Here is a 22,865-nt window from a genome sequence, read left to right as displayed (position 1 = left end):
ACAGAGACAGCCAGTGAGAGAGGGAACACAAGCAGGGGGAGTGAGAGAGGAAGAAGCAGGCTCCTAGCGGAGGAGCCTGATGTGGGGCTCATCCCAGAACGCTGGGATCACGCCCTGAGCCAAAGGCAGATGCTTAACCACTGTGTCACCCAGGCGCCCCTAGAAGAATGTTCTAATCCCTGTCCAAATACTAATCCCTCAACGCCTCTCCTTTTTATGAAGGCACTTCACGCTGTTCCATGCAAAGACAGGGATGAAGGAGAACTGCGGTGGAATGGATGGTGAGTTGGTTGCTGAATACTTCAAACTTCAGAATGCTTTTGTAATTAAAAAAAAAAAAATAGATTCATTGCATTTTTTTTTTTTTTAACCAGAGGAAGGAAGATTGATCTTATGGGCAGGGGAAATACTCTCTCTGTGCTTTAGATATTGTTGTAGCATAAGATATAATTGCTGCTAAGCCCCTTGGAGAAAAAACTCTCAAAGGTATGCCTAGCTTAAGGCTGTGTTGTGGTTTCTCAGCCTTACTTTTTGGAATCTCTTTGCCTTAGGGCCATGGCTGTTTTAAACATTTAAATATTAATAGACAAGGAGAAAGTGATAAGAAACCTATGTAATGTGTTATAGGAGTCCAGAAAGGGCAGACATTAATTCAGAAGTTTATGATTATGAGGGAATATTTTATTATTTTTCTTGAATTTTCTTTATCTTTGTGTTTGTATTTTTTCAATTTGCATTGGAGTGATTTTGAAAAGAAGATGTTAATATAAACTTAAACTCTGCCTTGTTTATATGTAAATGTGCTGTGACCTTTGTGTTTATTATTCCCATTTGATGAAATTCACTACCTTGCTCCTCTTTATATGACTTCCTACATGGTCTATCAATTACAAAGAGAAATATCCATAGATAAGGGGATCAAAGCATGGATTTAAAAAAGCAAAAAGAAAAAAGAAGTGATTTACTGGATCTGACACCCTGTTTAACATTTCAGGATCAAACCAGTACCAAATTCCTAGGACATAGTAGGGGGTCCAGCAGACAGTAAATGAAGTGGCAAATGCAACTGTCATCTTGAGGGTCCTCAGCCGAGCTCTTGGTATATTATTCTTGGATTGATTCAGTTGTAACTCTGTTAGATAGAGAAAAAAATAGGTGTTTAAAGGCCAGTTTTATTACAAAACCAAAGTGGACAAAAAGGAAGAGTCACTAATTCAAACTAATTAATGGAATAGGAACAAATTCCTGATATTTTTAATAATGAAAAATTTTTGAAAAGGATATTAATGTTCCGAGTTTTCCACTATGTATGTAATGAGTAGAGAAGATTAAAGATGGCAGTGCTCTTAAAAATGCATTTCCACCAAACTAATTTGGATTTGAAATGTGTAGGTACTCAAACTCTAAAAACACATATTTAAGAGAGTAGACTAAAGCTGAGCTGAATTGAATTATGTGTTTACACAGAACTATACTTACTATCCGAGTAACTCTGACAGTAAGGATGATAAGAATCACATGTGGACGAAAGTGTGTTGTCCAAAGTTATCTTTCTCAACCATGTGCTTCTCTCTATGATATTAAAAGCAATTTCCCTTTTCATATCAGCAAATCATTTAAAGTTCACGTGTATGTGTTGTGCGTGGTTGTATGTGTGGTGTGTGTATGGTGTATGTGTGGAGCTCGTGGCATCTGTGTGGTGTATGTGAGGTGTGTGCATGTGTTTGTTACATATGTGGTGTGTGTGGTGTATGTGGTGTGTGTGTGTGTGTGTGGAAATTCCTTGAGTTTAATGGAAATGCTGACTCAGGCTGCTTGCATGACGTTTAGCACATAGTTCTTAACTGCAGTTTTAAAGTACCCAAAATCTGTTTTTGTATTTCATAATCCAGAACTGCCATTTTAAAATAAAAAATACTCTTCACATGCTGTATTTTTTTCTGAGAGAACTAGATCATGCTTTGTAGAAGTAGCCATTTTGCAGCTTGTTACTCATTGATCACAAAAGAGTGGAAATATGGAGGAAAACATTCACATGTGTGATGTTTTAATTATAAAATTAATTTTTGACTAGAAATGTTAAAATCAGTAATTTATTGGGTACAGATTGGTTATAGATTTCTGTCATACAAACCTAGTTATCATTTACTCTGTACCTTGCCATGGGCCTTGTTCTTTGCACACATTATTTCATTTAATCCTCAATATCTGTAAACTTTAATGACACAAGTAATAAAGCAATCAATAGGAATGAACACATTTAAAAGAGCATCTTGGCTGACTCTGAAAAAATGTTGAACGTCCTGTAACATACCATCCTTCTACCTCTTTTGAGATATCATCCCATTTCTTTATTGGTTTACTGTTTTACTGTCTTCTAGACTGTAGACTCCATGAGAGAGGGATAGTTACTGGGCTGTTTTATTCACCATGGTATCCGCATCTATCACCACTTCCAGCAATATTGAGTAATTAATACATATTGGTTGAATAAAGAAATGATTAATTAACTAAATCTGTGTCAGTAACATTTAACTATGGCTCCTTGCCTCTGCTGTTTTGTTGCTCTGCTTCTGCCTAGCTCACATGTCTTCAGATTAATCGCTATTTGGGAATCCATCTTCTTACTCTCCATGAGCCCTTCTTAGATATCCCTTATAGAACTGAATTACCCTGGGATAAGATTTTGAGGGCAGGACAGACGTTTTTGCAGTGTACTTCTTAAGAAGTATCAAATACCATTTTGTGCTGGGACTGCCCAAGTATGTACTATAGAGCATTACCATAATTATTTCCTTGAGAAAATATCTGCTGAGAATGATCACGCTACAGTAATTAACATGATTTTCCTGTTAAGTTGTACCATGTATAACTTATGCACCGTGCCATTGGTAACATGTCTTTTGGAGGTTGTGCCAACATAGCCATGTTTAATTTGCAAATTCATAAATTTTAGTTTGCGAGACTGCACCAGGTTATGGAAGCAATAAGGCACAACCACAGCTGTGAAGATTCAGATGAAAGAGTCAATGACATATTCAACGATATTTTGCATACCAACACATGCACGTACCCATGTGCACTGTTATGTTGTGTGGAATAGGGGATTTGAGTGTGAAACGGAACAGCTTAACTTGAACGAGTCTCTTGACTACACTTAAGGAGGTGTGCTTTGCAATATTCTAGAAATCAGGTGTTTGGTATAGTGTTGTGGTGGGCCCAGCAGGAGCAATTTGCTAATGCTTATACTGGGTAAAATGAGGTAATTGTTCTTTTGTTTTAAATTTCATGGTACAAATTTGGAACATTGGGAGATACCAAATTACCTCATCTGTAAATTGGGGATAGTAAAAGTATAATAAAAGTATCACCTCACAGAGTTACTGTGAATATTAAATATGCAAACTGCTTAGAATAGTATCTGGCACCTAGTATGTGCCATGCTGCGTTGAATACTGCTGTTTAAAACCTGTTTACCCACAATTAAAACCGAATCTAAGGAATACATACCGTGGGGGTCCTGATGAAGGACTCGTGTCAGGGTGAAGATGATTTTTGCATTGCAGATTAATGTGATGAGAAGAGGGATGATGAAGAGGCAGCTGAAGGTGAAGAAGTTATAAAAGGCTTGATGCCACCATTGTGGAAAACTGCAGTGTGTTACACATTGAGAGAAACCTTCTGTCTGTCCAGAGCTATCTGCTAAGTGGAGCATCCTGAAGATATATAACTGTATGAGAAAAGAAAAAAAAATTGGAAAATGGCGTCACTTTCTTTCAAACAGTATTTGCATTTTTTCTTGAAAGCTTTCTTCTTCTGTGTTCTATAGGCCTTTGAACATGTTGGCCAAAGCAATGGCTTAGCTCCTTGATAGTATCCTTTTGGCTCTTCATCGAAAAGTTGTAAGTGGACTTAAAATATGTTTGGGTAATGTGAATGGGTCTATAGGATTTTGGATTTTTTGGAAATTATTTCAACCTAATAGAACAATCATCAACCAAAAATTTAAACACTTTGTATTTCAATTTCATATGCAATTATGCTGAGTAAAGTTTTTACAAGTGACTTTGTTTATTATTATATCTGCAGCACCCCAAACTGTGTCTAACAGTTAGAATGTGTCCCCAAAATACATATTTAAATTTTATTTTTGAAACAGAAAACCCCATTAAAATGGTCAAAAGACATGAATAGACCATTCACAAAAAAAGATATAGCAGTGCCCTTCAGCATATGAAAAGATGTTCAACCTCATTCGTGATAAAGAAAAAGCCAATTCAGGCTACACTAAAATGGCATTTTTCAGTCTCAAGATTGGTAAAAATGAAAAATAGCAACACACTCTCATGGCCAGGTTGTGGGGAAATAGATATGTGGGGAATGCAAATTGGCACAACCACTATGGATGATGTGGTTTTTGGAATATAGGTGAGGTTCAGTGGGGTGGAGTCCAGAGCCCCTGACCAAGAAAGAATCCTTGAGACACCGTTGGTGCAAAATGGTGGTTTATTAAAGCATGGGGACAGGACCCGTGGGCAGAAAGAGCTGCTACCCCTGGATGTGAGGGGTGGCTGATTATGTACTATGGGGTTGGGGGAGGTAAGGAAAGAGGGAGGTTTCAAAGGGATTTTCACATGTTAAAGAAGACTCACAGGATACTGGAGGCCTTGCCATTGTCAAGTTAAGGTTGTTTTTCCCTCTAGCAAGGCATTAACATGAAGATAGTTGGGAACTTCCTGGAGGAACATTATACTCTGCCTGCTTCAAAGATCTGTCAATGGGCTGTAGATTATAAGGACATTTAATTATATCTACATTCCCTTCTGGAAGCTAGATTATTGATAGAAATGCTTTGTTCTTGTACATTGCTAAGACATTTGTAAACTGAGGGAGACTCCGGTCTTGCAGGATTTTGGTCTCTATAAGTTAACTATTTGTTTTTCCTTTCCTTAGCTTTAGGGCAGCCAGGAGTGCATGAGGAATGTCACATATATCCCATCTGGGGGCGGGGGGGAGGGACAGTGTTAGTCTCTGCTCTGTCCTCAGCTTGCCTTCTGTTCCCTTATCACGGAGAAGAATTTGGCAATAAATAGCGTAACTACATCTGCGTTCCCCTTTGACCCAGCAATCTGACATTCAGGAATTTACTCTGAAGATACATTCCTACTTCCATTATATGAAAATACATAGGCACAAGGTTATTTATTGATGCATTGTTTGTAACTGGAAAGAATTGGAAATAATGTAAATACCAATTCATACAACAGTAGCTGGATAAAATCCAATGGACCACACAATGGAGTGCTCTATACCTGCAGAAAAAGAGTAAGGAAAATCTCTGTGTAGATTTTTGTACATGTGTGTGTGTGTGTGTCTCTGTGTGTGTGTGTGTGTGTGTGTGTGTTTATTCTCTAGTTCTGTCTGCTGGGAGCCTAGGAACAATGACATCCTAGTGGCAATACATCCACCACTCTTGTACCCAGATCTTGTTTTCTAAATACCATTTTCTACCAAAAGGAACCAGAGCTCATTGGAGAAGTGCGTGATTCCCAAGGCTGGCATAGGCAAACTACATGCACTTGGAACAGCTTGTGCCAAAAAGCCAGGAAGTACTAAAAGAATAGTGGAACATGTCAGAAGAGCTCTGCAGCCAGATTGAGAGAAAATTTGGGACAGTGTAAGCATTGAAAACAAAACCCCAAAACCAAAAAGCAAAGCCCTGATAAAAAGGAATGATTAACTGTTGAATAGGGTAAGAATCCATTTGTCCATGCTGACATACATTACAAAACAGTAACAACAAAGAAATGGGGGCGGGGGAAAAAAACTATTATTGTAGAAAGCCGACTAATAAATGTATAAGGAATAATGAAAGTAGTGATTACCAAATGGTAATAATAAATGATTCAGGCAAGAGTTGTCAATGTATGGTAAAAACATGGATGAAGTTTGAGGAAAGCAGGATATTTACATAATTTCTAAGTATCTACCTGCAAGATATTCATTATGAAGAGTAAAATTAACAACTTGACTATAGAGAAATAACCAAATAATTAAGTTAGCATAGCCAATAATGGGACCAACGGACAGCAGCTACTTCCTTATATAATGCATTGAGAAGTACTCACCATCACTTCTTTGGTATTTCTGTTTAAAGTGCATAATCTACATCTAACCATGAGAAAACATCAGTCAAACTCAAATAGAGGGGCATTCTACAAAATAAGTGGCCTGCACTCTTCAGAAATGTCAATGTCACGGTACACAGACTGAGGAATGGTTCCAATTTAAAGGAGGCTAATGAAATGTGGCAGCTGAATCCAATGCATAATCTTGGATTTTCTTTTGTTAAAAGGGACATTATTGGGATAATTGGTGAGATATGAATAAGTTATATAGATTAAATAATAGTTTTTTTCAGTGCTAATATCCTGATTTTGATACCTGTACTGTATGTGCCAGAAAAAACACACTGAAGTATTAAAAGGGACATCCTATCTGAATTTACTTTTAAACAATTCAGAAAAAAGTGTATATAAGAGACAAAGTAAATAAACAGATGCAGTAAAATGTTAATATTTGGGGAAGCCCAGGGAAAGGTATTCCAGAAATCTTTGTATGATTCTTGCAACCTTTCTTTAAGTGAAATTATGTTTTTTTGAATCACAAATTGTATCAACTATTAAGGAAATGTTGCAAGTAGTTTTCAAAAATAAGTTTTAATAGACATTTATTCATTCTTTCCCCATTTATCAAGCAAACTCTTATCCAGTCATTTTAAGCTTTTCCACTGAGAAACTTCATTTTACTATGATGCATTATTAAAATGAAAAGATAAGAGTACCCAAGCACTGTAAAACTAATAGAAAGTAAATGCAAACAAAAATGTTACAGGATTTAAAAAATCTTAAGCAAATGAAGGACAGTATTCATTTTTTAAAGTTTTTGATTGAATTAATAAATTTTAGTGTAATTTAATTAGTTCCACAGGCCCAGGATTTTTTTCTTTTTTGGGGTATTGAAATGGGAGTGGTGTGCCTTTAAAAAAAAAAACCCTATGTTTCCTTTCTTTGCTTGTAGAGTAGAAAAATTTAATAAACTATAAATATAATAAACTAAAATAAAATATAATAAACATAATATGAAATATAATGGTGTATCTTTTATTTGTAATTAAAATGTTGATTTTCAGTTTCAGATCTTTTATCAACGGCAAAAATAGTATTTTTAAATTAATCCACTAGAGGGCGCCCAATGATCATATAATCAAATTTAAAGTTCAGCCATTCAAACACCTATTCAGCTACTACTTTTTTTTTTTTTTTTTTTAAGATTTTATTTATTTGACAGAGATAGAGACAGCCAGTGAGAGAAGGAACACAAGCAGGGGGAGTGGGAGAGGAAGAAGCAGGCTCATAGCGGAGGAGCCCGATGTGGGGCTCGATCCCACAACGCCGGGATCACGCCCTGAGCCAAAGGCAGACGCTCAACCGCTGTGCCACCCAGGCGCCCCTATTCAGCTACTTCTACTTTACAATCCAGACCAACTTTTTCCACATCACAAAGTAACCATTTAAATTTTCTATACTTCTTTGCAACCTGACCTTATTTAAAGTTTAGTTTTGAATTTGGCCCAACAGGTATTGTGAATTGAAATCTTTGGAGGGGTTACTTCACATAGAACCTGAGAATCTAGTATTTCTTTAAAACCTTAGCTGCTTCTCTCCCCATCTTCGCAATCATACTTGGGTCCAGATGACCCAAGTTTAACTTTCCATTCTGCACTTCTCTGCCAAGTTTTCACTTTCATATTTCATACTCATAATAAATCATAATGATGAAACTTTCAATAAAATGACTGAAATAAAGTACTATGATTTGAGCTAATGGTTATCTTTGTTTAATAAATGCTTATTATTTATTTATTTTTTTGTTGTGAGAGAGAGAAATGTGCACGGGGGTGTGGGGGAGGGACAAAGGGAGAGGGAGAGAGAATCTCAAGCAGACTCCACACTGAGCACAGAGCCTTCACGGGCCTGGATCTCACGACCCTGAGATCATGACCTGAGCTGAAATCAAGAGTCTGATGCATAACCGACTGAGCCACCCAGGCACTCTGAATGCTTTTTGTTAAAGCAACTTCTTGGTCAAAAACTATACTAGATGCTCTCTGTCATAAAAGATGAACCAGATATATCCTGCTATCAGTTTAAAATTTGGTAAGGAAGCTATAGCATGTATGTGACACCTGTTGCACAAGGTAGACTGTTTTAAGTTCTAAAAGAGTGATACAGTAGAGTGTTATGGTAACTCAGAATCCTACCTGCCCATGAGTAAGCTGAACCTAGCTTATTTTGTGCTCCAAGGCCATCTTCATTGGAATGATTAATATAGGGATCCATTTTACATCCAGTGTTTTGTTTTTTGTCCTTGGATTATAATTCTTTAATTTCTTAGTTTCTCCTTTCTCATCCTTGGCCCCAGTTCTCTCAGTGTTTGCTTTATTCTACCATAAACAAGAGCCATCTCTTTTCCTTCTTTAGAGTCATTTGCAGATGCTTCTTAGAGTATTGTTTTTAACCCTCACCTTACCCCAGACCAATTATATTATCACCTCATCTTTTCCAGCGGTAATTATCTTTAGATGATGTGCTTCAGTTCCCTTGTCTATAAAATGGAGATATCAATAGTATTTACTGCTAGGAGCTTTCAAGACAATTACATGAGTTAATGCTTGCAAAGCGCTTAGAATAATGCCTGGCACACAGTACTGTATAAATTGTAACCATTATTATTATAGAAATTTCAAGGCACACAACTTATAAATGTGTGTTCATATATATTTATTTATATATTTATAAATGTTTACCATATATCTTTTCCTGATAGCTCTTAACCATCTATTCTCAACTTAAGACTCCTGCCTTTTCCTTCTCAAGTCTCCTAGAGGAAAAAATGAAATAGACAACATTGCATGGTGTGATATAGTGTAGTAGGTAAAAGCTCTGGGTATGGAGTTAACTGGATCTGCACTTACTAGACTGTACTCTTGGGCGTTTTATAGAACGTTCTTAACCTTGGTTTCTGTATGAATAAAATAAAGATAATAACTGTATACAATATATAGGGTTTTGGGAGCCTTACATGAAATAATGCATGCAAAAGGATTTAGCACAATTCCTGACACATATTTATGTCTTCCATAAACTAATATTTATCATCATCATTGTTATTTACTTATGTTTATTGTTGTTATTTATGTTATTAGTGTGCTATTCCTATGTCCTAGTATCCTTCTTGGCATATTGTACACGTGTGATGAGTATTGATTGGATTTAAGCTGCTTGTCAAGTTCAGGAGTGCATTTTGTCCAAACAAGTGCATTCTGTGTGTCCAGGCAAGCCTCTCTACGTCTTCAGACCACATATCTTTACACCAAAGACTAAAGGATGTCTCATATATCTTGCCTTCCAATCTGGGTTAGCAATAGAATTTAAATGCTGTCAGCATGTAATGCTCCATATTAACAGATAAACCAGTGGTATGAACTTCTGCAAATGCTTCTTGTGGTGGGAGATGACTGCCGTTGGAAACCATGTGAGTTTTGATTAGATATGAGCACACCTAATTCAGGGCATGTTTTCTCCTCATCATGTACTTAATCAGCCCAACCACACAGAGTCTGAAGGCAGATTTTCTTTCAGGTCATGTTTGTTCCTTCCCTTCCCGTCCTTTTTTTTTTCTTCCTCTTTCTTTCCTTCTTTCTCTGTCACCCTTCCTTCTTTCCTTTCTTCCAACCTTATTTTACTGTTACAAATGATACCTTCAAGACTGGAATTATTATGCTTTGGCATATATAGCTTTCAGAATGAGGAGGATAGCCTGGTAACTAGGAGGTAGTTTGGCGAAACTGACTTATCAGTCAGAATGAATGCTCTAATTTTGAGAAATTGGAAATAATCAATCTTCATGTGAGCAATTCTCTTTCCTGTTTCTTGAGGAATCATTTAATATTCATACTCATATTTCCCTATTATTTTCCCTCCTGACTTCAAAAACTCTATTATGAACAAAGAAATGAAAACAGGAGGAGAGGAATGAATGAACATTAACGGAGTGTCTAAGTATAAAGTCTTGTACTAGGTGATCTTATGTGTCTTATTCTTTACCATTTATTCTTCACCACTACTCTTTTAAATTTAGTGAAGTAATTTACTCAGAGCCACAGAGATGGTAAGAGACAGCATTGGGACTTAAAACCAACTCTGTTTAAATCCAATTCTCATGCCATTTCTACTATTCTATTGTCTTCCAAGCTTTGCTGCAGGGAGATCTAAGGTCTTCAGAGACCGTGAGCAGGGCTAGTGATGCTCGAGCAGAAGACTGGCTTCCCTTATCCCTCTTCAGCAAGAACAGCTCCACTTAACATGTTTCATGTATTTATTGGGGCTCCAGATAGAATTTTGCTTTTTAAAAAATTCTGTTACTAGGAAAAAGTTTGAAAGTTCAGCTATGCTATGCTGAAATATCTGGAAATATATCCTCAATCCATCATGGAATTACTCAAATAATAGACGATCAATTTATGCACCGGAGGATGGTGATAAAAGTTATCCTTTCAGTGTGAACTCGCCGCGGGAAGATACAGCTTTGTCAGTGGGCTTATCCGTACAGCGTGGTGAAGCATGAGGTGGACTTGTGATTTGCCACAGTCTAGAAATAAAAAGTCCTTTCGGTTTCTCGTCTTTCCCATTAAATATGTGTAACATTAGTCATGGGATTAAAACCTCTTTTATTCAGAGAGATAGCAAGAGCTCTAATAAGAAGAAAACCTGGACTTAATAAAAAGACATGAGTCCAACAGCCCAAGTGACATTAGGGAAGTCAGTGAAGCCCTTCAGACCAATCGGTTTTTGAAATGCAGATTTTTAAAAAGATTTTATTTATTTGTCAGAGAGAGAGAGAGTGCGCACAAGTAGGGGGAGTGGCAGGCAGAGGGAGAAGCAGGCTCCCTGCTGAGCAAGGAGTCTAATGGCTGTGGGCCTAGATCCCAGGACCCTGGGATCATGACCTGATCCAACCAATGACGCTTAACCAGCTGAACCACCCAGGCGTCCCTGAGAGGCAGATTCTACCCATTGGTTACTCGCAATCAACATTAAAAATGAAATGAAACAGAGTTGAATATTTTATGAAATATTTTCTCAGTTGTAGGTGTGAGAGACAGATGAAGTCTCTATGTGGTATGTATTTCTTACTTTGGGTTGCTGCCAGAAAGGTTTGCATGCCATTGCTCTCAAACATTCTCTTTGTACTTTCTCTGATAAGTTATTAGTATTTTGTTTCCTCAACAGGAATATTATGCACTTTCTATACACAAAGAAGGTAGGTAAGGAAGAGTACTGGTGACGTTAATCATCTTGTTTCTTTCTAAGACACCAGAATACGCATAGCATGATATTGCTTTATGTACAATCTGTAGTTAAGACAATAAACACATGAAAATATAGAATCTGTTGTAAGGTAATATAATTCAGAATAATACTGCATTGATTCAGAAGCTAGCACATTTTGCACTATTTAATGGCCATTATTTTTTTGTCTCCCGCATTTTTTTTTTCTTGAAATGCCCCTCCCTGCTCTGAGGGGCTATTGGTCAAGGGATCAAGTCGTCCTCCCACCTCCACCAGGAGGGATACCCTGATCCAAGCTGGGTCCATCATATGCATTTTCAGACTTTTTTTGTTGTTGTTATTTACTGGAGCCAGAGGGCAGGAGGGCTGTATATTTGTGGAACTGTTAGTTTGACACTAAAGACCTAATCCTAGAGCCGGTGAGCAGGTCTTTACCACCTCAGCAGGTAGCCTCTGGCCATGAATGAAGACAGAGGAGGGAAAAGTTAAGACGTGGCTAAAGATCACGATACTATTTGAGCCCCCAGAGCTAGCTTTAGCTCTGCCACTTGTAGATCCCTAGATTTTTAGTTAAATGAGTCGAAAATATTTTTTCACTTAAGCTACTGTTAATTGGGTTTCTTTCACTTGTGACCAACGAATCCTGACCAATATCCATATAGTTTTTTGTAAATACTTAATTTCTAAAAAATTAAAAAGTAGGAATACTAATTCTTATAAATGTATAGCTTGAGATATGTCAAAATATTTAAAAAAATCCATCAGATAACAAAGCTACTGTATTAATTCATCTATATAGTCTATGACAAATATTACATTTTAGAATTCTATGCTAGGTAGATCCTTAGTTATAACCGTATCATACAACAGAGCATAATTGTTTAAAGTGTGGGTTCTGGAATCCAGTCGTTTGATTTTGAATCCCAGCTCAGCCAATTATAAACTCTGGGCTTCACTTCTTTCTATCTCAGTTCCCTTAGCTACAAAATGAAGATTCCAAGGGAGCCATCCTCACAAGGTTGTTGTGAGGGTTCAGTTTAATAATGCATGTCCAGTGTGCCTGGAACACATGCGAGTGGTCTATAAATGTTAGCTACTATTCGTAGTGTAGTTATTTTTGGGGCCCATGAGCAAAATTTATATCATAATGAAAGCTATTAGTGGTAGCTGTACGAATGTCAGTGATGAGAAGGAGAAGAGCTGGACCACAGTCTGGGAAAGTACCACCATGAGATAATATTCATGATAAAAGCCAACTGATCTGTTTATGTGGCAAGTTGGAATGAGCCCTAACAGCACATTGATAGACCTCTGTGCCCTCAGCTAGAATGTTTGTGTATGGACGAAAGGAAAGTGAAGGGAGAGCAAAATTCCCATATTATTTATTCTGGTTGGTGACTGATATTGTTGAGGAATTTTAAGAGATTGGAGATATGTAATCCAGTGTTATCTGCATAGCATGTTCAAGCCTACGTAGTGAAACACAGTCCGTGTGTCTGAGGATAATTTTACTATTACGTGTGTATTCATGAGAAACATCTTCTGGCCTTACTCACATATGAAAGAGAAATAGGAACAGATCAACAAGCATTGGGATCTATTCAATTTATCCCATGGGATTATCATGCTTTTTTGGGTCAACAAAGTGAGGAAGCAATACAAAGAGAAGAGATTAGCATTGGCACAAAGACTGGAAGGAAGACAAGTAGATGGATTTTCTTTGGAAATTTTTATAGGCACTATACAGTAATTCACTAGGCTACAACCTACCAATATATGGAGCTTGTGGCAGCTGTGTGATTCAGCAGGAGATTATTTATACACTCAAAAGGGAGTTTATTGTTAACACCTATTCTATGATTTCCTAAGGGACCTGGATCTACAAATCAGTAGAGAAGACTTCCTTAGTAAACTGTAATCCATATTTGTTCATATAATTACCTTCAGTCTGGAGAGGGGTAAAGGGGAAATTATATATCCTGGTTCATTGCTGTCACTAACGCCTTTCCAAATCTAATATACAAAATTTTTCATAGTTCTCAAATTGTGTATCTTTATTTGCAACATTAAATGCACATAAAGAAAGGTATTCTAAGTTAAATGTGGTTTGGGAATTACAAACACATTTAACAAGGGTATAATTTTCAAACTTTAATCCATGAAGATCTTCTGCACTAGAGACCAGTTTTGGACAAGATCCAGTCTCGATAGTATGTTACTCGAGTGTAGACACCAGGCTTGTTTGGGAGAGCACATTCATCTCCCCAGCTTACAATGCCAGCAAGGAACCAAGTGCCTTTATAATCTGCACCAACCAGAGGTCCGCCGGAGTCACCCTACAGAGAAAAAGGGTACATACAATTACTATACTTTAAAGATGAATACTACTTATTTTTCTCTTCTGTAATAAAGACAAGGAGATGCAGAAAAGGGAAAAAACCCTAGATATTTCAATATTGAATGGAGTCATACAGTATTTGTTCTTTTGTGGCTGACTTATTTCACTTAACACAGTGTCCTTCAAGTTTTGTCCATGTTGAAGCATGTGTCAGCATTTCCTTCCTTCTTAACGCTTAATGATACTCAGTTTTATGTATATACATTTTGTTTATCCACTCATCCATCAATGGACACTTGGGTTGCTTTCATCTTCTGGCTATCGTGAGTAATACTCCTATGGATTAAATGTACAAATATCTATTTGTGGCCCTGCTTTCAATTCTTTTGAGTATATACCCAGAAATGGAATTGCTGGATCATATCATAATCTATTTTTAATTTTTTAAAGAGCCACCACGCTGTTTTCCATAGGGGCTGCACCATATTAAATTCCACCAACAGTACACAAAGAGTATTTTATAATTTTTAAAAATCTAATCTCTTAGTTTCAAATTCATAGAATAAGTGGAGAATAATAGATACCATCTCTCCATTTCTTGTCCTTGTCTCTTTTGAATTCCTAGCTCACCTGGATCAGCCTGTATCTGTATTTACACTCATTGTCAGATAAATGGAAGTATTTAGTTCTTTCCAAGGCTAATCCCTCCACCTGTTCTCTGGATCAAGGACACTGTTCTATCAATAATCTTCTCTTGTCTGTTTTTCCTAATATGTCTTCATTTCCCGCACTGCCTTTCCCCACCAGGCATATACATATTTTTTTCAGTTTTGCCCTTCCAAAAAAATGACAGCCTTTCTGGATCTTAAGACCTCTTTATTGCCCTAATTATGTTCCTTTCATAGCTAAGTGGCTTGAAGTAGTAGTTTATATTGAAATTTTCATTTTCTTGTCTTATTTTCAACTTTCTTCTAAATGGTTTTTCTTTCCACCAACAAACCTTTTAAATTTTACCAATAAATGATTGTTAAAATTGATACACTCGTTCCAACATCTATCTTACTCTTTGGCATGTGTCACACTATTGACTATTCCCTTTTTCTGATCCCTGCAATCCCATGACACCAATTTCTTATTGTTTTTTTTGTTTTTCTGATCTTTATTATCTCTTACTGTTGGCCCCTTAAAAGCATTTATACCAGAGTTCTATTACTTTGGTGCTTCTTATTTTATATGCTTTATCCGAGTAATTGTATCAGCGCTCATGAATTTAGCTACCATCCAGGTGATGATAACTTTCAGATATATGTCTACAGCCAGAACTCTTTCCTGAGCCCAGGGTTTTTATTTCTAATGCACACTGAACATATATGCCTGGATATTACACAGGCACTTCAAATTTAGCACACTCCAAACTTCATCCTCCACAAACTTCCTTATCTCCTGTACATCTTCTCTCCAATTGCTCGGGAAGAAATATGGAATTTAGTATGTATTCCTTCTTTTCCCTCTTCCTCACTTCTAAACAGTCCCAAAGTCTTGTCTACCTAATTGTCTTGTCTCTTCATTTCCACCGTATCTTAGTTGAAGCCCTCATTACTTTTTTCAGGCAAAATATTTTATTAGGTCTCAATATCTCTAGCTTACATGCTTCCGGTCCATCTTCTACTCTGCATGTATTGGATTTGACAATTAGATCATCGTTAGTAATCTTGGCTAGAATACTTTCACTGGTCTGGTAGGGAAAAAGTCTGCAAGCAGTGGGTTGGAGAGTGAATAAGTTGAGAATATGGAGCAATGATGATAAACTATTCTGTAGAGATTTGACCAAGAAGGGAAAAAGAAAGACAGAGAAGGATGTATTAAGGGAGAGAACTAATAATATTTGCAGAATATGTGAAAGAGTCCATTGGGGGTGGGACAGTTTGGGAAATATGGAAGAAAGTTTAAATTAATGTAATTTAAATACTTGTGTAGATAGAGTGGATGAAGAATATAAACAAAAGATTAGATTTGAAGAGTAGAAGAAATTTGTTTGTCCTGAGTCTGGAAGGTGAGGGTACGTACAAATATAAATTTATCACGTAGAAAAGAAAGTGAAGGACTTCTCATGAGTTCTTTCATTCTTTTTTCTAGTTGGTATGAGGAAATGTCATATGTTAAGGAATATAAGGGCATATATGGACACATTCAAACAATGCAATGAAGGGCTGACATAGACTATAAAGGATGCATTAAATAATTCTATAGTGTGTTAAGGACCCGGCTGTGATTACATGACACCAGCTTACAAGGCTGCAAGATTTCTTCTAATTGTCCTCAGGAGCTTCATATAGGAGCCAATAAAATAGTCTTATTGCTCTGTGGTTGGAGATTATTAGCATGGGTGTGGGGAAGTAGATGGTGAAGTCACTGAGGGTGCTGTCGGTGGAGTGGTTGAAAGAATAAAACCTCTAGGCTGCATAAGGTTAGAAGAGAGTCATAGTACTGATGGGTGATTGGACTGAGAGAAAATCGAGAGAAACTGGGATTTAAGCTTGTCATAACTTTGAAGAATAGGGTTAGTGGGACAGTTGGCAAGATGGGAATCTGCAATTAGAGATGATAATTACGTATTGCAAGTATTTATTTGTATATCTTCTTGTTCCTAGAGTGCAGGAATAATGCTTTATTCACTTTTAACTCCTCTGCACCTAGCACAAGCTCTCGCACATAGAAATCCATAAAAACGAATGAATAAAATGAAGGGTCTTTCTGGATTTACCACTGATTCTGCCTGCCTAGATAACTGCAGCAGTACTTTTGTTAACTCGGAGACTATTGCTTATAAATAGCATCAGAGGTGTTTGAAGCATATTAAGCATAAGGAAAGGCAGCTTAGTGAGCCTTCGGAGCCTTCGGCTGTGTAGCCTAATGTCCTCTGTTTAAGTCCAAGTTCTACCACTTAATACCTGTGTGAGTTTAAATAATTTACTTGATCTCTTTCTCTCAGTCTCTTCATCTGAGAAATAGAGCTTATAATAGTACAAACGTACACCACAGGATTATCATAACTTGAATAAATTAATATTTATAAAGAGCTTAAAACAGTGCCTACCACATGGAGATGCTATATAAACATTGTGAAATAAACAAAATATTTAGGGTATTGAAACTACCCTAAATTAAGAAAGCTCCAGGATCATTAGGTTTGGTGTTGGATCCAGTGGAGTGCTTCTCAGTGAAAGACAGCCAATCTGACTAAAGTTGCCGATATTCCATTCATCCCTTTATTGCTTATTCCAAATTTAGTCTCTTCCCCACTCCTACTGACAGCTTCTTATAATAGTAAGAGTAGTTTAGCACTTTGGTATTTTAATTAAATAGGTATCTTGTTAAATATTAAAAATTTCTTCCTTTGAAAAAATTGAACAAGTAAATTGGAATTACAAACCACAAGAAAAAAATCTTGAAAATGGAGTAGGCAGATTTACCTGGCAGGCATCCACACTTCCCTCCAGGAACCCGGCACACAGCATTCCAGGTGTGATCACACCACCATATACCTCTTCACTGTTGCAGGTTTTATTGTCTATAATCTTCACTAATCCTTTTTGGAGTATATTGGGACTTGTTCCTAAAGGAAGAAAATTATATAATTTTTGCTAAGTTAATATTTATATCTCTAGCTAGGTTTATTAGTACCTAACACGATGTACAATTTCCAAATCAATGTAAAACATACATTTTAATTAGGCTTTTGTCTCCTTTCTTAGTAACAAAGTAGATTACATGTATGCCTTAGAAAACAAAATGAGGGGCGCCTGGGTGGCACTGCGGTTAAGCTTCTGCCTTCAGCTCAGGGCGTGATCCCGGCGTTATGGGATCGAGCCCCACATCAGGCTCTTCCACTATGAGCCTGCTTCTTCCTCTCCCACTCCCCCTGCTTGTGTTCCCTCTCTCACTGGCTGTCTCTATCTCTGTCAAATAAATAAATAAAACCTTTAAAAAAAAAAAAGAAAACAAAATGAAAAATTCATTTTTCAGAAACATACATTTTAAAATCATTTTAAGATTTTCTGCTGTTACTGTAATTCTGAATCTTAGAATTAATTTTAGATTAATTTTTTTCTACTTTCAGATGCATTTGTGAACATAAATAGCGACTAAATCTCTACATTATTAAGGTCCTAGGGATGAATTGCCTTGTCACATAGGGCTATTCATTTCTTCCCATCAAAAATGACCAATCCTCTGCAGTCTTGTTTGTTTGCTCTGGTACTAACCTGCATAAAACAAATATTTATTATATTTTGTGGTTATCATCTTTTTTTTCTAAAAATGTAAGCTTTATGAGGGCAGGAATATTTAACTATTTTATTCATTAATATATCCAAACCATTCAGACCTGTATTTGGAATAAAAGTGGTAATCAAGATAAATATTTATTGAATGAATGAATGAATGAAGAAAATGGAGGAAAATAAATTACTTCTTCAAATAATGCATTTCTATAAAAACTGCCATTGTTAAGGGAAATTATGGTAAAATCTCTATGAAAATGTAGTTTCTGCATGAATGTGGTTGAGGATAGTTTTCAATTCATTGCACATTATCCTCTTTAAAAGGATCTAGAGAAAGTATTTCTCAGGTTTAGTTATGATTTGGAGTACTTTTTTTTTTAGCTCCTAAAACTGAAACTTAAAAACCATGTAATGGAGGAAGTTTAGGAACTCACCATCTGACTTTAATGTTCCCCATCCAGTGACCACCACATCTGAATTGGGTGGGAATGTGTAAGTAGCTTCTGGAAGACATGCTTTTCGGATGTTGCTTGTGTATAATACTGGCGAGGACAGGTGCACAACAGCAATGTCATTATCGTGTGCAGGGTAATGGTAGTTTTCATTAATTATAATATCCTTGATACTTCGCTGTGTTTGTGGGTCACTTAAAAGAGGCCCAAAACTAACGTTCCATTGTTTGGGATCTCTGGCCCTAAAGAAAATAGATTTATTTATTAAAAGTCCTGTATTTCAGAGTTGTAGGAATTAATATCTTATATGTTTAAAAACTAGCTATGTATTTTTTTTTAAAAGATTTTATTTATTTATTTGACAGAGACAGCCAGCGAGAGAGGGAACACAAGCAGGGGGAGTGGGAGAGGAAGAAGCAGGCTCCCAGCGGAGGAACCTGATGTGGGACTCGATCCCAGAACACTGGGATCACGCCCTGAGCCAAAGGCAGACGCTTAACGACTGCGCCACCCGCGCCCCAACTAGCTATGTATTGAATACCCATAGTGCATTTAACATACAAAAGTAAAGCTATTGGTATAAGAAAAAATAAAAACAATAACACAAGTAGACTTTGTGGGTTTTTTTGTTAATTTTATTTATTTATTTGTCAGAGAGAGAGAGAGAGCACAAGCAAGGGGAGTAGCAGGCAGAGGGACAAGCAGGCTCCCTGTGGAGCAGGAGCCCCATGCGGGACTCGATCCGAGGACCCCAGGACCATAACCCGAACTCAAGGCAGACGCCCAACTGACTGAGCCACCCAGGCGTTCCCACAAGTAGACTTTGAATAATTCAATATGGTGTATTTCATTTTTTTATTTTTAGTTTTTCAATAAACTGTATTTAAAAGATAAGCTGTGGGAACTCATTTTATCTGTCCAGAAAGACTCAAGAGTACTTGGATAAATATGATAAAGACAAGATAGTAAGATTCAATAAAAAGTGGGCAAGATTATGGGACAAAGTAAATTTATGGAAATTAAGGAAATCCTAAGGAACTTAGGGAAAGCCTAAGTCATCTTTTATAATCATTAAAAAGTATAAACAGGAAGCTATTTCTGACTTTTACTATTATTTGTTAACAAGGGTTTGTATACTAAGCACTGAAAGATAGTGCCCTTAGAACACTTCAAAGTCTCAGGTTTAAGAGGGATTTTTATTTAAAAATAAAATGAATAAGTGCTACATAAACCCAATAGAAATTAGTAAAACGAAACCTCAACAAAAGGGTAAAAACAAAGCAAACTCTTGATGCAATGATATATCCTTTGAAGAAATAATAATTTCAAATAGAGCTATGATATATATGGGAGGATGCAGGATGAGTTCAAATACTTATGATTAAATAAATAAGACCAGATGAAATAATGATGATAAAGAGAAGACCAGCGCTCAGTTTGGGATTTGTAGTTTCTTTATAAAATTGAATTCAGTCTAGCTTAGTGATTCTCAACTGTGGGCTATTTTGCCCTCTAGGAGACATTTGGTGTTAACTGGAGACATTTTTGGTTTCAGTTCCGGGCGGATCCTACTGGCATTTGGTGGGTAGGGCCCAGGGAGGCTGCTAAGTATCTTATAATGCACGGGACAGACACCCCAAAACTAAGAATCATTTGGACCAAATATAATAGTGCCATTGTTGACAGATCCTATTCTAGCCTGACTATATCTTCTTTTTTTAAAAACTGATTCATTGAGTAATTTTGAGAGTATACTTCACAATATCGAACATTTGGAGGCATAGTTGTATGGTCATATTCTTGAAAGATATGTATCAGACTTTTGGTGCATGAGTGGCTTTGAGGCTCTTTGTGGTCCAGAGCTTACTTTATGAAGCAGTGAGCAGCAGTGACAAGCCAGCTGTTACTAATCAGTGTGGCTCCACATCGATGGACACTGTTCTGTTGAAGGCTAGCTTGCCAAGGCCATTCCCCTTCCTCGGCATCCATGCCCCCTGCTATCTTGTTGCCAGAAGGAGTTATTGTTCGTTGTCCACAACCTGCTCAAAATAGAGTTCATTAGCATATAATGATATTGATATTGCTTATGCATACATTGCTATAGTAAACAAACTCTCGTAATAAGATTAACTGAGGAAAAGCCCACAGTCTTCGAGAAGTTAGGACTAACTGTGGACATGAGATTTCCTGAAAATTTATTCAAAATAGATTGACATCTTCCTCCCCTATCCTCATCAGTCATATGTACTCTCTAAGTATCTATGGCCTTGCTCTGATCTGTTATAAGAAGCAAGTGAAATGAAATGTTTGAATTTGGAAGATAATAATTGGTAACCAGTTGTTAAGTTGTTTATGGAAATGTGTCCCTTTTAATTGTGTGAGCAGTTGTTTAAAGCAGTGATTGCTCTGAAACATTCATAAGAAAGAGTGAATGGCTGTGAAGGTCAATAGGATATTGACAAGAGACAGAGTAGACAGAAATGTGTTCACATTCGAGTTACAACCCACAATATCTGGCTAAAAGGGATAACACATGAAGAGAGCCAACCCTTTCCCAAAGTGATATGCTTCCCTGCATCAAGACTGTGCTGTCATGTCAATTTAGATTCAGAGAAACTGCTAGACTCTTTTAAGTCTTTAAAGCAAATCTGCAGTAAAAGCACAACTTCACTATAATTCTATCTCTCTCTGAGTCTCTTGACTATGTCATCTAACTCTAATTAAAGCACTGAGCTTGTTCCTTAACAGTTTATGGTATCTTTTACTAGAGACTGTCAGCCTCATTAATTAAATTTTTTAGAGGACAGGAACCATATCTTTTTAAAAAAAATATTTTTAGAACCTATCATGGAGAACCTATCACCTAAAAGGAGCTCAATAAATGTTTATAGAAATGAAGTCTATGTCATATGACCCACAGACATCTTGAAATAAAAATATTTGACTTGAAGACCCTTCTCTAGAATGGGTGTGTTCTTAACATTTAGAGAATGAGAAAAACTTGCCATAATCAATGCAGTGGACATCGATGAAAGCAGGGGCTCTCAATCAGGGACAATTTTGCACTCTACCCCTAATCCCAGGAGAAATTTGGCACTATCTGGAAATAGTTTTGATTGTCATAATCTGTGTGTGGGGGGGTGCACTACTGGTAAGTAGAGGCCAGGGATGCTGCTAAAAATCCTATAATGTATAGGACTGTTCCTGAACCAAAGTATTGTCTGACTTAAAATGTTGATAGTGTTAAGGTTAAGAAACTCTGAGTTAGAGCAAGGTATTTGTATCAAGAATGAGAACATTTAAATTAATTGGAAAGGTTAGATGGTCAATTGCTTCACAGGGATGTGACAAGATAACATCTTGAGATAGTCATTCCTGAAGGTAGAAAGGCATCAGAAGCATAGGGGAGGGACATGTAGACTTTTAAAAAGGTCTTTGTTAGCCCTCTGAAGTCCTTAAATTTGTATATTCCTTCTGATTCTAGATTGTTCTCTTTGATGCAATCTAAACCTCAGATAGTTAAGGCATCCTTTTCATAAAAACCACTTAGCTGAAGCAGAGCCTAGGTGGTTGTTATTTTTGAATGAGAGAGTCTCACTTTTGACTCACTGAATGTAACTCCCTTTTCTTTTCCTCTTTCTTTCCACTCCCTTATCATGGAATCTACAGAGGATAAAACAAATAACTCAGAACCCAAAGGTATAATGGTTCCTCCCTATCCTCCCTTCTGTTTGGACAACTCCTAAAGGAAGTTGGCTTTTACTCAGCTTCCTTCAGAGAAATAGAAAAACAAAGGTGATTCTCTGTGGGTTAGGAGAACATTGCCCAGGTGACTCTACTTTCCTGTTTGTGCATTTGTTCAGAATTGTAATCTAATTTATATTCATGCATCAGTTTCCATTGAGAGCTCTCATTTACTCATCATTGCTGTGTCTGTTAAGCTTCTGATTGCCACCTCTGCAGTATTACCTTGTTATTACCTCTGCTGACATTTTACTTGGCACCTTGTAACTTTTGTTATAGCAGAAACGATCATATGGTATATTTCAAAAATTTAAGGAATATAATGAAGACTTGATGGCTGATACTTTCAGAAGCATCAAAGAATCTACCAGGCTCTTACAGCTTCCATACTTTTCTACCTTCCATCCCATCATTTATTACTGTAATATACTTTACCATGTACCAAACTCTATTCTTTATATACTACAGTATACTGTAATATACTTTACCATGTGCCAAACTCTATTCTTTCTTCAATCCTTTGATTTTTCTTGCCTACTTTTCCTCTCTCGCTTTTTATTTTAAGTACAGCTAAAACCTCAGATAGGCCAAGTCAAGTTCAGTATACTGATCTGGATGGTTGCTTAGTGTTCTA

General features: G+C 36.8%; 2 protein-coding genes across 2 annotated transcripts in view; both read right to left on the bottom strand.

Moving 5' to 3' along the window:
• Positions 1-407: 407 nt before the first annotated feature.
• On the bottom strand, positions 408-11,291 carry GNRHR (gonadotropin releasing hormone receptor). The gene is made up of 3 exons (XM_034670948.1): positions 11,259-11,291; positions 3,511-3,730; positions 408-1,132 (listed from the first exon to the last, which is right to left on the bottom strand). Exons 1-3 carry the CDS (start codon positions 11,289-11,291, stop codon positions 888-890), a joined length of 498 nt encoding a protein of 165 aa, XP_034526839.1. The 3' UTR covers positions 408-887.
• A 2,297-nt stretch (positions 11,292-13,588) lies between these two features.
• The window catches only part of LOC100484715 (transmembrane protease serine 11C-like), a 64,485-nt gene continuing 55,208 nt past the window's right edge, over positions 13,589-22,865 (bottom strand). Inside the window, 4 exon segments of the mRNA XM_034671698.1 lie at positions 13,589-13,750; positions 17,226-17,368; positions 18,470-18,729; positions 20,355-20,526. Of these exon segments, the coding sequence (XP_034527589.1) occupies positions 13,589-13,750; positions 17,226-17,368; positions 18,470-18,729; positions 20,355-20,526 (737 nt within the window).

Source organism: Ailuropoda melanoleuca, chromosome 11 (assembly GCF_002007445.2).
Source record: "Ailuropoda melanoleuca isolate Jingjing chromosome 11, ASM200744v2, whole genome shotgun sequence".
NCBI lineage: Eukaryota > Metazoa > Chordata > Mammalia > Carnivora > Ursidae > Ailuropoda > Ailuropoda melanoleuca.
The sequence above is the reverse complement of the archived record's forward strand: the minus strand, read 5'-3'. Positions and strand labels throughout refer to the sequence as shown.

Bases quoted from the DNA above. Each gene is read 5' to 3' on its own strand.
- GNRHR (XM_034670948.1), bottom strand. From the start codon at position 11,291: ATGGCATGCAAACCTTTCTGGCAGCAACCCAAA. The intron at 3,731-11,258 runs GTAAGAAATACA...TTTCTCATACAG, and splicing joins CTTTCTGGCAGCAACCCAAA to TTATATATCTTCAGGATGCT. The intron at 1,133-3,510 runs GTATGTATTCCT...TCTATCTAACAG, and splicing joins CCTTCATCAGGACCCCCACG to AGTTACAACTGAATCAATCC.